Source organism: Octopus bimaculoides, chromosome 23 (genome assembly GCF_046866305.1).
Source record: "Octopus bimaculoides isolate indiv1 chromosome 23, ASM4686630v1, whole genome shotgun sequence".
NCBI lineage: Eukaryota > Metazoa > Mollusca > Cephalopoda > Octopoda > Octopodidae > Octopus > Octopus bimaculoides.
In genome coordinates, this window is record NC_142950.1 from 35,868,469 (window position 1) to 35,884,328 (window position 15,860).

At 35.3% G+C, this 15,860-nt stretch overlaps 1 protein-coding gene across 50 annotated transcripts in view; it reads right to left on the minus strand.

Moving 5' to 3' along the window:
* Positions 1–5,133: 5,133 nt before the first annotated feature.
* LOC106878301 (uncharacterized) overlaps positions 5,134–15,860 on the minus strand; it is a 176,227-nt gene continuing 165,500 nt past the window's right edge. For 26 of the 50 annotated variants that reach the window (XM_089340415.1, XM_089340423.1, XM_089340394.1 and 23 more), the window contains 3 exons: positions 6,631–6,746; positions 6,105–6,281; positions 5,463–5,730 (listed from right to left, as the gene is read on the minus strand). In XM_089340415.1, coding sequence (XP_089196541.1) covers positions 5,581–5,730; positions 6,105–6,281; positions 6,631–6,746 — 443 coding nt within the window. In that variant the 3' untranslated portion in view covers positions 5,463–5,580. Of the gene's footprint in view, positions 5,731–6,104; positions 6,282–6,630; positions 6,747–12,321; positions 12,568–15,860 lie in introns of all 50 variants that reach the window. The other 24 variants (XM_089340376.1, XM_089340405.1, XM_089340385.1 and 21 more) reach the window with 2 other exon arrangements.

The following is a 15,860-nucleotide window of genomic DNA, read 5'->3' on the forward strand; positions in this document are numbered from 1 at the left end:
TCCTTTCAGGGGTCAAGAAAATTAAGCACCATTCAAGTGCTGGGATCAATACAATCGATTAACACCTTTCCACCACAATTGCTGGCCTTGTGCCAAAATTTGAAACTACTGTTATATAATTATTATCATTATTACCAAGGCGCCATCAGCCATGGTTTATATTAAACCAATGAGATTTACTTGACAAAAATCACACACACATACATATATACATGCACACACAGAGGGGGTAGGAATAGGATTTCAGGGGATCCTGTTTCCGCACATTATTTGTAGGGATCTAATATCAAGACACTAAAGCTGAGAACTGACCCTTAAAAACTCTCTTTTACAGTCTACAATACACACACATTCATTTGTGCGTTTGTTTTTACATTTTTTTTTTCATGTAAACATAGGTTAGATGAATATATTACCAAGGCATCTTTTTACAGTTGAATGCCCTCTCAATGCTAACCCTTACCAGTATTTCTTTTTTTTTTTTCAAATAAGGGTTCTCTTATACAACAGAACTTCAAAGGTATAAAACAAGCAGGAGAAAATTTCAATGGAACACTTCACAAACATCAGGACTTTTGCTATAAGCAAACAGCAGCTGTAAACACACACACACACACACAACTGACATCTTTTATAGTTTTCGTCTCCCAAATTCACTCACAAAACTTTGGTCACTGTAGGGCCACAGTAGATGACACTTGCTCAAAGGGCTGCACAACAGGACTAAACCTAAAATGACATGGCTGAAAAGTAAACACCTTAACCACAAAGCTTACACACACACACACACACACACACACACACACACAGGACCTAAGTTTTAGAACATCCCTTTTTTGTGCTGTGAGAACCCAGGATAAGGAACGGAGGCTGAAAAGTAAATTTCTAACAATAATATTTGCCACGGTCAACCTGATCTGATGCATATAAAAAAAAAATTATTTTGTATTTTTTGAAAGTGTCCTAAAAAACAACACAAAGAAAGATTAAGATTTTATCATAAAGTGACAGGAAACAAAATGTTAATGTATTTAAAACTACCTTTGAGAAGAATTCTAGATCCAAGCTAATAGCTGCTAAAACTGGGTGTACAATTAACATCAGGTTTGTGTTATGTTTTATAAGATATACACATTTTTCCATTACAGTCAATTGCTTTCAGGGTTTTTAGTAGAAAACACTTGAAACTCAAAATGCTTATTCAATGAGTTCGTAATCATGGGTTTATATAAACTATTGTATTCTTTTCAATAGTCATGACTGTCTGAAGAACAGTTTTGTGAAAACCTGGTTAACAGTCTGTGGAATCTTTTCAGCTTCAGTAAAATACTATTCCACTCTACCTTTGGTATCCAAAGTATTATTTTCTCCACCTTGTTTTGCACCTGTGTGCTTGCATGTGTGTATGTACATAAGGTTGGAGACATGATGATAAAACTTTTGATATGAAATCAATAAAGGTTTGATAACATTATGCCCCTACAAAATGCATAGATTTGCAGGGGTAGAGGCAGTAGTGTTTGATTAATTAAAATACCATCACTAAGTATCTGAAAGTTATTTTACTTTTCTTCTTGATTAATTGAAGAGACAAAAGGCAGTGTTGGCCATGGCAGGGTTTCAGTCTCAGAATGTAAGGAGAAACATTCAGTGTGATACACTGGCATTTCTGATGCTCCCACTGGCAATCAGTGCAGGTTTTGTTCTCTTAAGTAACAAAAAACAAGAGATAAATATTGAACTGATTTACAATGCCTGTAGTTCATACTCCCATTTTACTCCTTAACTGGCAGCAATACTCCCAGTAATAACGAGTATGTTTTACTCGTTAAGTGGTTAGTCTATTCACAAAATTACTCAGAGTAATGACACAACAAAATGAGCCAAGGAGAATGCCTTCAGGTTTACTTCACCTACTAGAAATAGTAGTCAAGTTTCCCTTAAATCACATCCTACCATCTTGAAAAATGGAAGGGCACATACTATAACAAGGACCAGCTATCCCATGTGCAGGTGGTGGTTGGTAAATTTATGTGATGGTCATGTCTGGAACCCTTTGATCAGAGGTTACATTTATCCAACAAGGCAAGATGGTGGAAGAAAATATGAAAGTGTAAATCTTACTTTTTCTACGTTTTTATTTAAATTATTTTGTCATTTATTACTAGGTTCTTTGGGATTTTTTTTATTTTAGTGTTTTTCATTCAATAATTTCAATTATTTTCTATTGATTGAATATAGGTTAGCAAACCAACACTTTATTCTGAGAGAAGCAGCATCATTGGTATTCTGAACTTCATGTTGTCATACATTTGATGAGGTTTCTCTTTCTCTATTGCACTTGGTCATTAACTAATGCTTACCTACCTGTCTCTATAAACACACATATATACACAGCCACAAACGTTCACAGACTCACACCAATAGTCATCCTCTCTCCTTTTGTCATGTACATATATACACACACCTCCTCTCTCACTTTTTCTATCTCTCTCTCTCTCGCTTTCTCTATCCCCCTCACTCTCTCTCTCACAGACACACACACACATATATATATATACACAAGTAAAAAACAACTTTGCAAATTGGTCCCATTCTCTTCATTTTGGGAACTTTTATGTTAAATTTTCAATTGGACCCTTCCTAGAAAAAAACGAGTGTAAAAGAAGTTTGTATGTATGTATGTGTGTGTGTATATATATATATATATATATATATATATGACAATGTTTTCTGTCACCTCTTGTTGAAGTCTTACATTTGGTTCAGGTGGTTCAAGTTGTTACTATAAAAAGAGATGGGAGAAGAAGGGGCCAATGAAAGAGACTGGTTTGAGATGCAGTGGTTGAATTAAAGAAGGAGGGATGGTTACAGGATGAAAAGAGAGTGGGGACATTCTAACTATTCGCTGACTTTCAGAGATGATGTAAAACAAGTATATGAGAAGCACTGAAGATTAGAGAGAGCGAGTGTGTGTGTGTGTGTGTGTGTGTGGATATATCTATAAGAAATGGACATCAAATAAAAACTGATCTTCCTCAACATGTACAACACAATAGTCAACCTACCTTTCTATAAGTAAAATAAATATATAATACAATCAGCCTAGGGAGAGAATTGCATTAATGTAGTTAAATAAGTTAAGGGGTGATGTTTTGTATGTCTAGCTGAAAAAAAAATTCTGAATTCAAAATTTCTCTTTTAGTGGGAGATAGGAAAAAAAACAACTTTGAGCAGCATCGATTGTGAGCAACTCTCAAAGGAATGTGGGAGAAGATTTTTTTGAAAAATTAGAAATTAATTTCTCAAATTTACATATTTGGTTGCAGGTAAGTGGGGACAACTAAAAAACATGGTTCCACTAATTAGGTCTAATTAGAATCATTTAATCAGCTGAAGCCTGCCAGATTAGGGATTTTTAAGTAAGGGACAAAAAGAAAATTACAAATGATTTTAAACTAAAAACTGTTCGTAACCCTGTTTATTTAAAATTTTCTTCATTTTACTTGTTTCTTTAGCGTTCTTTTTGTCTGTACACTTTCATTTGTTATTGTTCCTGTTGTTGTTGTTAATTTCACGTTTCGTTTCATTTCTTCTTTTTTTTTTGTACCAATGTCCGATGCTCAAATCACAGATGGAAGCCATGATGGTAAATTTATATTGTGAAAATGGTCAATTGAACGTTGGTTCGTTAATGACTTCATTAACTAAACATTTGCTGCTGACGTTTTTGTTAATTTTTTTTTTCTCTTATGTCTTTCTGAATGTTCTCCTCCTATATATTTTATTCTATAAAGTATATACATACATACATACATACATACATATATATTATAGGAAAATGAAGAATAAGGCAGAATGCTAAACTAGAAGCATATTTTAATAAAGATTTCTAACCGGCTTTCATTGCGAAGCAAATTTTCAAGAAGGAGAATGAAAATGTTTTTTACAAAGAAGTACAAAATGTAGAAAATAATATATAAAAAAATAAATATACCAATACATTATATTGTCTTTGAGCTTTTGAAATTCAATGGTAGTTCATGTATATAATGGTTGGAAAAATAAGGATGCATGAGAATTGAGAGCTGTGTTAGGTTTAAAAAAAGGGTTAAAAGTTTGTGTTAAGCAGGAAGTGTGGTGTCAAAACAGGAAGTGTGGTGTCAAAACAGGAAGTGTGTGTAAGGGGAGACAAATGTTTTTAGTTGGAGTTATGAACTCTTTTTAACTAAAAACATTTGTCTCCCCTTACACACACTTCCTGCTTAACACAAACTTTTAACCCTTTTTTTAAACCTAACACAGCTCTCAATTCTCATGCATCCTTATTTTTCCAACCATTATATACATGAACTACCATTGAATTTCAAAAGCTCAAAGACAATATAATGTATTGGTATATTTATTTTTTTATATATTATTTTTTTTATATATTATTTTCTTCATTTTGTACTTCTTTGTAAAAAACATTTTCATTCACCTTCTTGAAAATTTGCTGCGCAATGGAAGCCCGTTAGAAATCTTTATTAAAATATGCTTCCAGTTTAGCATTCTGCCTTATTCTTCATTTTCCTATTATTTCTCCACGTGCGGTTAACACAACCCCACTATTTACTGACATATATATATGTCTGTATGTGTGTGTGTGTAACTATATATAGGTATGTATATGGGGAACAGCTTGTACAGACAAAATGGCAGTATTCCAGTTTCAACTTTTGTCAGACATTAGTAAAAAAAAAAAATAATAATAATATAAACCGGAGTACAGCCATATTTGGAATACATGCATGTATTTTCTAAACAATTTTCTTTAATGACAACTGGAAATATAAAATCATATACATACATACACTCACACACGCACATACATATATATATATATACACACATGTAGTAGGTTTTTATCATAAATCTATTTTATACAACTCCAGCACCATAAAACAATACAAAAACAGGCGGTCAAGACATGGTGCCGATTTATAATTATGCGTACGTATGTATGTAGATGTTATATATGTATATAAATACACACACACATACATACATACAGCAGATAATGGATCACTGGCTAAAAGACAGATGAGAACAGGGTTGTTAACAAAAAAAAAAATAATAATAATAATAATGATAAACAATAATAAGACGAAATATAATAATCATAATAATAATAATAATAATAATAACAACAACAACAATAATAGACAATTTCACAGTCATAATAATAATTCCTTGATTATGAATTACCAAATCTACCTCAGGGTAAATTGCCGTACTGCAAGCAGCTGTCTTGGAATCGGTTTAGTTTGGGTTTCGTTTCAGTACCTCAAAACAGTAAATGTAAAGTCTTCACACCATCTTACATACAAGTATGTGTGTGTGTGTATGTATGTGCATATATATATATATATGTATATATATATGCATATATACACACATACTATGTGTGTATCTATGTATGCATGTATATATATATATATATATATATATATATATATATATACATATATATATATATAAACCACCCAATTCCTACCCTTTGCAATTTTTTTCTTTTTTTTTTAAATTTCTCCGTTTGGATTATTTCTTCTTAAGTAACTTTTTCTGTTCTTTTTCTTTGGCCTTTCGCTCCTTCTCCATTTGTTTGCGTTCTTTATCGGCAGCCGTCTTCATCTCTTTGATTTTCTTCTTCAACACATTCCGGTCACTGCTGCTGCTCACTCCAAGGGTCTGCGGACAACAAGAAGAAGAAGACAAGAGTTGAGAGGAATTTAAAAACAAATCATATTGATGCATTGCGAACACTTCTCTAAGACAGGGGCTGGCAAACCAGAGTAAATTAACCCCAAGTGGGTAACAAATGAAACTCTTGTGGGTAACGAGAACTCATTAGACATAAGTAATCATCAGGCGCAGGAGCGGCTGTGTGGTAAGAAACTTGCTTCCCAACCACATGGTTCCAGGTTCAGTCCCACTGCGACCTCTGCAGAATTTGAACTCAGAATGCCAAGACAGACAAAATACCACTTAGCATTTCGCCCGGCATGCTAATGGTTCTGCCAGCTCGCCATCTTGATAATAATAATAATAACAAGCATTTCTACCTTAAGTTTAGATCCGTCCAGAAGTAGTAGGTCTTTGCCAGAGATCTGTTTCTCGTGGAAGCTCGGGATATACTGAGTCATTTCAAGAGTCTGCAACCAATGACAAACATGATCGTGGCTCCAGTCAGTGATTGAACCTACATTGGTTGGGTTACTTCGTTTATTTAAGGTGGAATCCTGCAAGGATAAACACATATAACATGCTTAATTAACAAACAACACAAAAAAAATATATGGTCTGTCACTAACGCAAGTTAGGGACAGAGATTAGAGGTACCCATCATACATTCATCTGTCTAGACCAGTGTTTCTTAACTGGGGTCCATATGGCTCTTATGGGGTCCATCTAAGGTTTTGCTATGAAAATTTATGTGCAATAAATTGGTTATATATCTACAATAGACAATTATTTATATACAGGAATTCCAGTGGGATATAAAATATACAGTGAGAGCAAAGGCAAGAAAGAAGGATTGGGTTTTATGTTTTGGTTTGTTGAGGGAGAGAGTTCTTTCATTGCACTTACCTCCGATGGATTTGATGATAAATTACTTTTCAATGAGTATCTGTTTGATTTGGAATCTGGGCTTCTGTTTGATGCTGTGCTAGCAGGTGAGTGTTCAATGGAGATGTTTGGTTGAGCTGTGGAGGATGGAAGTAGATAGAAACTTAGCACCATTCACCAATCTTGTAGACAATTAAGCAGAGAAGGAAAAAGAGGAGGAGCAGCAGTTCTACTCAGAGCGAAAGTAGAACATCTGCATATACAGCTTACTCAATATATATATTATACTGTGTGTGTGTATATGTATATATATATATATATATATATATATATATATATACACACACACACTACATGTATCTGTGTGTATGTATGAGGTGGTGCTTAAAAGTTCATGGTTTTTTTGTTGGGAGCCCCAACCTTGCATGTTCTTTTACAAGGCTTAGAAAAACTGAAGGACTGCTGTAATAAGTGTGTGAATCTGAGAGGAGAATATGTTGAATAAAATCATAATTAACTGATCCTTCTGTATTTTCTATTACCCAAAACCAGGAACTTTTCAGCACCCACTCGTATCAATGCAGAGTTGCGAACAAAACCTCCAGCAAAGCAAACAACACTAGACAAATTTTTTCTTTCAACAACATTGTTTAAAATGTTTTTATTCATGTATTCACCTATGTATGTATTTTAATAAATACACGTTTAATCAATTCGCAAATTTTGTTCCCTCTGTTAATAAATCCAAAATTGATGGTCTCAAGGTAGATTTATAAAGCGGAGGTCTACTGTATGTGTGTGTATGTGCATATATATATATATATATATATACACATACACACACTCACTCAAACATACCTATATTCACAGCCTTCCATCCTTTCAAGTTCATATAACAGTATGTGTGTGTATACATAATATGTACACATACACAGTTGCACATTGGTACATGCAATTGCACACACATTACACACACTGTTATATATCAATAAAATGAAAGCCGTATTATCTACAGTTGAGTCACACATTATTGTATGTGACGTAAACTGACGTTGAGGTCATGCAGGCTGTTATATACGTGTATCAAGTAAATTCTCTGAACTGCAACAGCTGGCGAGGTTGCCGAGCTAGTAATCGATGAAGGTTTCAATCACAGCAATGACTTTGTTGTTCCTTTTAATACCAGGTCAGCTCTGATCCAGCAAACCTATATTCAAAGACATTACTCTTTTTTCTGACAAACTGAATTCGGATCTACATTATCTATTGTGTCTTTTTTTTTAATGTGATAAAGTGTTATCTGAGAGACATTCAGCTGTTATTACTAGCAAGTCTAGAAACTCTCTTAATGATCCAGAGATATTGTTGTTGTTTAACTCCAGGTCTGCCCTGATTGAGTAGTCCTGTAAATCAGACACTGCAGTTGTGATTAGCTTTAGACACTATACTTAGAATTATATTAAACACGTCCTTTTTGTTAAAGAGATTTGCCTGCTATTTCTAGCAGTTCAAGCGTCCACATAAAGACTCCTCCATTAATTCATAATTCTCAAATTGTCAGAATAGCTGTCAATGAGTGTCACTATCATACAGGCAATGTCCATTTTGGATATTCTACCAAAAACATGCCTAGTCATGCGGAAACCTCACTGTGCTCGGAAATAGGGGAGGATTGGTGACAGGAAGAGCATCTGACTGTAGAAACAACTGCCTCAATAAAGTTTTTCCTACCCATACAAGCATGAAAAAGAAAATGTTAAAACACAATGAAAATTAATCATATTTAAGCATAATTAAGCATGGGCTAGTGTTAAATTCAGTGCCTGAACAACATGTCAGTTTTCTGTAAAACTTAAATTCTCTGCCTCAAACCATTGTTAAAAGCAAATATTTACCACACAATTAAAAATGGGTGGTGTATCACAGCACAAACTGTTATTTACCATGAGAAAACCTCTCACACAGACTTGTGGAGCATGGAAAGCATTTGTGTGTGTGGTCATTGGTGGTGGCCACAGAGAATAGTTATCATCCACCAGCAATGTAAACACAAATTTTGTTTGGTGCAGTAAAAATTTTGCCAGCACAAAACTTTGCTTTCAAAATTTTGCCACAAGGGCAGCAATTTTAGAAGAGATGACATGTCGATTATATCACCACCACCACCACCACCACCACCACCCCAGTCTTCAACTGGTACTGATTCTTATTGGGTCCCAAAAAATGAAAGACAAATGTGACCTTGCTGGGATTTGAACACAGAATGTAAAGAGCTGGGATACCGCAAGGCAATTTTTCTAGCACACTAATGATTCTGCCAGCTTGTTGTATACAAGACTCAGGGCCATTGCAACTTGTTAGAAAAGGATAACAAAAAACAAAACCAAAAAAAAAAACCGAAAGGGGTGAGGGGCAGAAAACAGCATTATCAAGGAAAGAAAGACAGCACCAACAACCAAAAGGTATGGATATTAAGTACAAAGAAGGATATGGCTTGTGTCATTTTGTCACTATTTGTCAAGGCTGCCATGAGTGTAAACAACAACAACAACATATCTACCTTTCGTCCGTTTCTCTTTTCAATGAGTTCAACAACAGGTGAATTAGGTTTTGGGGTTTTTTAATATTAATTATAGGAGCTTCAGAAAAAATGTGTTCAGTCAACCATGCAAGGAAAATTTTATAATTTCAAATTGTAAGACTTGCTAATAAAGTATTTTAGGACAAATCTATTAAAATTTCTGTTTTCATGTCTTTCTTTTTTATTTTTATGTTATTTCTTTTTACTATTTTATAGTTGCAATGGAATAAGTGGGGTGGGGAATGTGGGGTTACTTCTAGGAACAATTTACAATTGATTCTGTGACAATGTAAATACCCTCAATGAAACAATAAATATTTTTGAACAGGAAATCCAACAGGAAATGTGAAAAACTGGTGGGAAAAATGCAGAAAACAATAAATAGAATATGTTGAAAGCTGTGGCTGTAAGTGGATCAACACAGAAAAGGAAAATGGGAAAATTTGGTAAAGAAAATTGTAAATACAAGCAGGAAAGAAAAAGCTGAAAATATATAGAAATGGAATAGGAACAACTCCTCCTCTTCCTCTTCCCGGATAAATAAAATTTGGGGGAAAATCATGGCAAAACAAATATAAACTCACAGAAATTCTTAACTACTATTTTATTATTACTGGTTTCTAATACAGAAAAAGATAGTAAGGTAGGTATTATAGGAAAAATAGAAAGATAGATACTATAGAAAAGATAGAAAGGTAGACACTATAGGAAATATAGAAAGGTAGACACTATAGGAAAAATAGAAAGATAGACACTTCAGGAAATATAGAAAGGTAGGCACTATAGGAAATATAGAAAGGTATACACTATAGGAAATATAGAAAGGTATACACTATAGGAAATATAGAAAAGTATACACTATAGGAAAAATAGAAAGGTAGACACTATAGGAAATATAGAGAGGTAGACACTATAGGAAATATAGAAAGGTAGATACTATAGGAAATATAGACAGGTAGACACTATAGGATGGTACATACATATATTGTTGATAATAGCAAACCTTAATTTTAAAGTCTAATTTAGATTCTATTAAAGCAACATTACATAAGGTGATATTTAAATTTGAATATTTATAATTGTCTAGAGTAACAGGTTTTTTCTGTGTGTACTTCCTTGAAGTTCTTTAAAAATCTGTTTATATACATCGGCCGTTTTTTAAACATTTATATATATATATATATATATATAGCAATGTTAATTCTCTAAATGAAGTATTAACAGTAACTGCACGATAAAGTGTAGTATATTGCCACTTAAGTGTGGCTGACCCCTAGGGGTGGATGTTACTGTTGCTTTTAGCCCCAGGAGGACATCTCCTCCAGCTGGCTTATCGACACACGACTGTGTCCTGTTTGCCAAGGGAAGTTATCCCTCTCACCTCGATCTGCAGCACGAACGTATCCGGATTTCAGGGTTATTTCCCTTCGTCGGCGTCCGACAGCTGATGACCTTGGTGAGAGAGACAAAAACCTGGCAAACTTATATCTTCTTTTCCAGTGAAATTCTTCACTGATATTGAAAAGGTGAAAACAAGCAATGTTAATTCTCTAAATGAAGTATTAACAGTAACTGCACGATAAAGTGTAGTATATTGCCACTTAAGTGTGGCTGACCCCTAGGGGTGGATGTTACTGTTGCTTTTAGCCCCAGGAGGACATCTCCTCCAGCTGGCTTATCGACACACGACTGCGTCCTGTTTGCCAAGGGAAGTTATCCCTCTCACCTCGATCTGCAGCACGAACGTGCTGCAGATCGAGGTGAGAGGGATAACTTCCCTTGGCAAACAGGACGCAGTCGTGTGTCGATAAGCCAGCTGGAGGAGATGTCCTCCTGGGGCTAAAAGCAACAGTAACATCCACCCCTAGGGGTCAGCCACACTTAAGTGGCAATATACTACACTATATATATATATATATATATATATATATATATATGTATATATATATATATATATATATATAAAAACATACATGTAATGTCATGCAAACAACAACAACAACAACGATAAGCAACACCAAAGAAGTAGACATGCAAATCAGTATTATTATTATAATTAGGATTAAACTACAAAAGGATTAATTTGTGTTTGATTAACTACTCTAAATAATTCTACATTTGGCCAAGGGGAGAAGCAGAAGGGGTTGCAAGATTAATAGGAATTTGGTAACTGCATTGGAAGAAATAATCTTTTCTACTGCAGGAACAAGGCCTGGAATTTTGGGGGAGAGGGCCAGTCAATTAGATCAACCCCAGTGCTTAACTGGTACTTAATTTATCGACCCCAAAATGATGAAAGGCAAAGTTGACCTCAGCAGAATTTGAACTGAGAATGTAAAGATGGATGAAAAACTGCTAAGCATTTTGCCTGGCGTGCTAATGATTCTGCCAGCTTGTCATCTTAATAATAATAATAATAATAATAATAATAATGATAATAGTAGTAATAAGCTTGTGGAAATATGGGTGAGAGACATAGGAAGTTAGCAGCATGAAACTATGAACAAATTAGATTGGAAAATACGAAAAAATAATATAAATTTATCGTTTGGAAAAAAATAACCCCAATAAAAACTTATGGATAATGACTGATGTTTTGTTCATTTACCAAGGAAGAACTGTATATAATGTGTGTGTGTGTGTATATATATATATATATATATATAACTGTATACACATCAACATGTACTTATGCATTTGTATATATGTATGTATGTATGTATATATATATATATATATATATATATACACACACACATGGCCCAGCTGTTCAAAACACTGATCAATCAGTTAGTGAGTCATCTGGGATAGAAACCTCAGCCTCAGTGTCTCCGATATTCCTCCAAAGTGTAATATCAGGCCATGTTTTCACCTTTTTGACCATTTGTTCATTAATTAACCTACTTACATCAGCAAAGGCAAGACAGAGTCGAGTGTCTTGCCTAAGAAATACACTCAGTAAATAATAGCAATGGACTGCATATTTAAGGGACACAAAGAGAACAGCCCCTTATGATCCTGGATATTCACACCTCTAGTTTCCTCCCACTCAACAAAAAAAAAAAGAAAAAAAAAGAAACAATTTAAAAAGTTGAACCTTCAATGAAAACAAGGCCTGGATTAGAACTCACCACCTGTTCTGTTACCATTCCAAGAAATGAAGTTGTCTGGTTCAAGTGGCCGACTAGACAGAAGTACAACACCACTGGAGCTGGAACTGGGTTCAGAGTCGTACTCGTAAGAGGCAGGAAAAGTTTCTAACGAATGACTACTAATTAATCGAATGGGGTGGGATTTCATTTTGTTCTTTTTCTTTCCCCAATTTTCTGCGGAACCAATTCGTTTAAACTTGGAAGGGAATAAGCTGACTGTAAAACCTGAAGATAATAAAAGTGGGGTTTGATGAACGTTTCGAAAACAGGAGGAGTCTAGGAATTCAGATTTCCTTTGTCCACCTGGTCAACCTTGCTTCCTGGAGCTTTCAAAACCTGATGTGAGGGACAAGGCTGTCCACCACTCTGTCTCTCTCTCTCTCTCTCTCTCTTTTTACTTCTCACAATGCTTTTATCATTATTATCATCTCTACCTTAGCGAAGGTGAAGTCATTGTTTTCAGTTGTGTTTGTTTATCTATTTGTTTGTCCGTGGACAAGATATCTCAAGAACCACTGGATGGATTCATATGAAACTTTCAGGGATGTTTGGCCTCATGACTGGCATGAACTGATTAGATTTTGGGACTGGTCAGGTACCGGATTATTATTCTGGATTATTTTTCCGTTTTTATTTTTACTTAATTTTTCAGAGCAGTCGGATTCATTTTTAGTGTCCTCGTTTGTGACAGCAGTCAAGTTTATTTCACGTATTCTCATTTTCCAAAATCATCTCTGGCTAATCATTGAGAGGGCATTGGTGCTGCCTTGACGGAGGTTTGCACTCTCTGACTGCTCTTGTTATTATTATTATTACATTTGTAAGTTTGTGAAACAATTTTTTGGTATTTGTGTTATTCTGTATTGCAGATTATTATCATTGTAAAGTTTTGTATCTTCTTCTTTAATTTTTTACTAATTTTAGTCATTAGACTGCGGCCATGCTGGGGCACCACCCTGAAGAATTTTTAATTGAATGAATCGACCCCAGGATTTCTATTGTTTTTCAAGCTTGGTACTTATTTTGTTAGTTTCTTTTGCCAAACCACTAAGTTATGGGACATAAACACAACAACACCGGTTTCAAGTGATAGCAGGGCGCACACACACACACACACACACACATATATATATGATGGGCTTCTTTCAGTTTCCATTCAAGAAATCTAGTTACAAGGGTTTGGCTGGCCCAAGGTTATAGTAGAAGACACTTGCCCAAGATGCTAAGCAGTAGGACTGAACCCAGTACCATGTGTTTGGGAAGCAAGCTTCTCACCACACAGCCATGCCTGCACCTGTGTGTGTGTGTTTATTGGTGAGAGGATTAGAAAAAAGTTGACATGACTATATAAAGGAAAGCATTTCAAGTTGGCATGCAAAAGCTACTTCAGGCTACGATGGTAGACTACGACTTCAGGTGATTTATGTTTGTCTAAAAAAAGCACAAATTAAAATCAAAAAGTAATAAAAATTTTAAAAGTGACTTAATGATTAATTTTAACAAAATACATTGATTAATATCTATTTACAGACACGTAATTAAATTGCTACATATATAAAGCATCTCAGGCAAAAATAATAATAATAATAATAAATAATGTGAAAAAGTTAGACAAAATGACTTCCTGACTCCATCACATGCATACATACTTTAAGTATTAGTCAGACATTTCTTTTTGGAGGAAACACAATTCTCCTGGTTACTTTTCCTTTATCCTCTTCATCTAGGATTGGCATTTGATACTGCCATTGGCATGACACCAGTTTCCAGTAGCTAAAACCTCTGGCACAACACTGACTGATGCAGTGATAGCATTGATAGTATTTCCAATTAGACAGTCTCCTAAACTATTTCTGAGTGGCAAGGAACAGTCTGTGGTCATGTTGAAAGGGATAGTCTGTGTTAAGGGAAAGGAACCTGCTGGATTGTGTACAGGCTGTCCTGTGTGGTCACCAAATTGACCACTCTCTTCTTTAAACAAACCATTCCTATAACTACAGCAAACACACAGATAATACATATGTATATATATATATATAACTAGGGTTTTAGAACACCTACATTGCTAGAAATAAGAGCTAAAAAGCTCTAATGCTGTAGTTAAAGCACATAATTGTACACATATGGACTGACAGGGACTGTAATCACCCAAAAGCCCCCAGTCGTGTAATTCGCTACACTGACCAGCTAATTCCATAGCCTCAACAGTAGGGACCACTTGCATGAGAGCTTTTTAGCTCTTATTTCTAGTAATGTAGATGTTCTAAAACCCTTGTCTTGTTTAGTGACAATCATAGTTTTCCTTTCTGGTAATACATTGCATATGGAGCCTATATTAATTAATATATATATATATATATATATATATACACACACACACATACATATTGTGTAGTCTGCACAATCCGTACACCCCATGCTATGTCATGGTGGTGGCCACCTGCATACATGCAAAGCAGGGTGGAAAATATACAAATACAACACTGTCATTGTGCGAGGCCGTCGGAGAATAAATAAATCTTCAAAGTTGTTCTTCCTTGAACTATGGTCGCAATTTTCTGTTTAGTTTTTTCTCTCTTTCCAATCCAACCATTTTCTTCTCCAGTGTTTCATGCTCCACTGAATACATGCAACAATAAAATTCAACGACAACATTAGATGCAACAACATTGAACACTTGAAAACACAAGAAAGAATAAAACAACAACAGCAACAACAACAACAACAGCATAGCAACATTAACTGGTGTCTTGAATAGGGAATGGAATTCATTGTTAGTAATTGGTATTTAGTCTAAAGCAGATGGTGAAAGCCCATAGCGCTTGCAGGTCCACTTGTGCTGCTGGACCCAATGTCATCTTTCTTCAGTTTGAAGAGAACACTATCATTTTAGCCTGCAACTTATCTTCTACAGATTGAAATGGTTGACATGTTACCAACTGCCCATCTCTCTCTGTTACACTCTAATCTTTCATCATCTGACAGAAGACCACCACCTCAAATACCCACTCCCGTCCTCAAAGATTCCTTGTTTTGTGAGTTACTTGGTGACCCGGCCAGTGCTGGTGCCATGTAAAGAGCATTCAGTCCACACTGTGAAGTGGTTGGCGCTTGAAAGGGCATCCTGCTGTAAAAAACCAAGCGAAAACCGACCTCACCTGTGCTGGTGCCATGTAAAAAGCACCGAGTCCACTCTGTGGGGTGGTTGGCATTAGGAAGGGCATCCAGCTGTAAAAACCCTGCCAAGACAGACACAGAAGCTTGGTGTAGTCTTCTACCTGGCCAGCTCCTGTCAAACTGTCAAACCCATGCCACATGGAACATGGAAAGCAGACATTAAACGATGACGATGATGATGTTGATGATGACGATGATGATGATGATTGGCCACGCTGCCCATAACCTATCCAATCACAGGTCTGCTTTATACCAGTACCCAAGCTTCTGAACAGGATCATCATTCCAGTAATCCACAGCAGTGACAGTAGGGATGAATGTAACTGAGATTGATGTGGAGG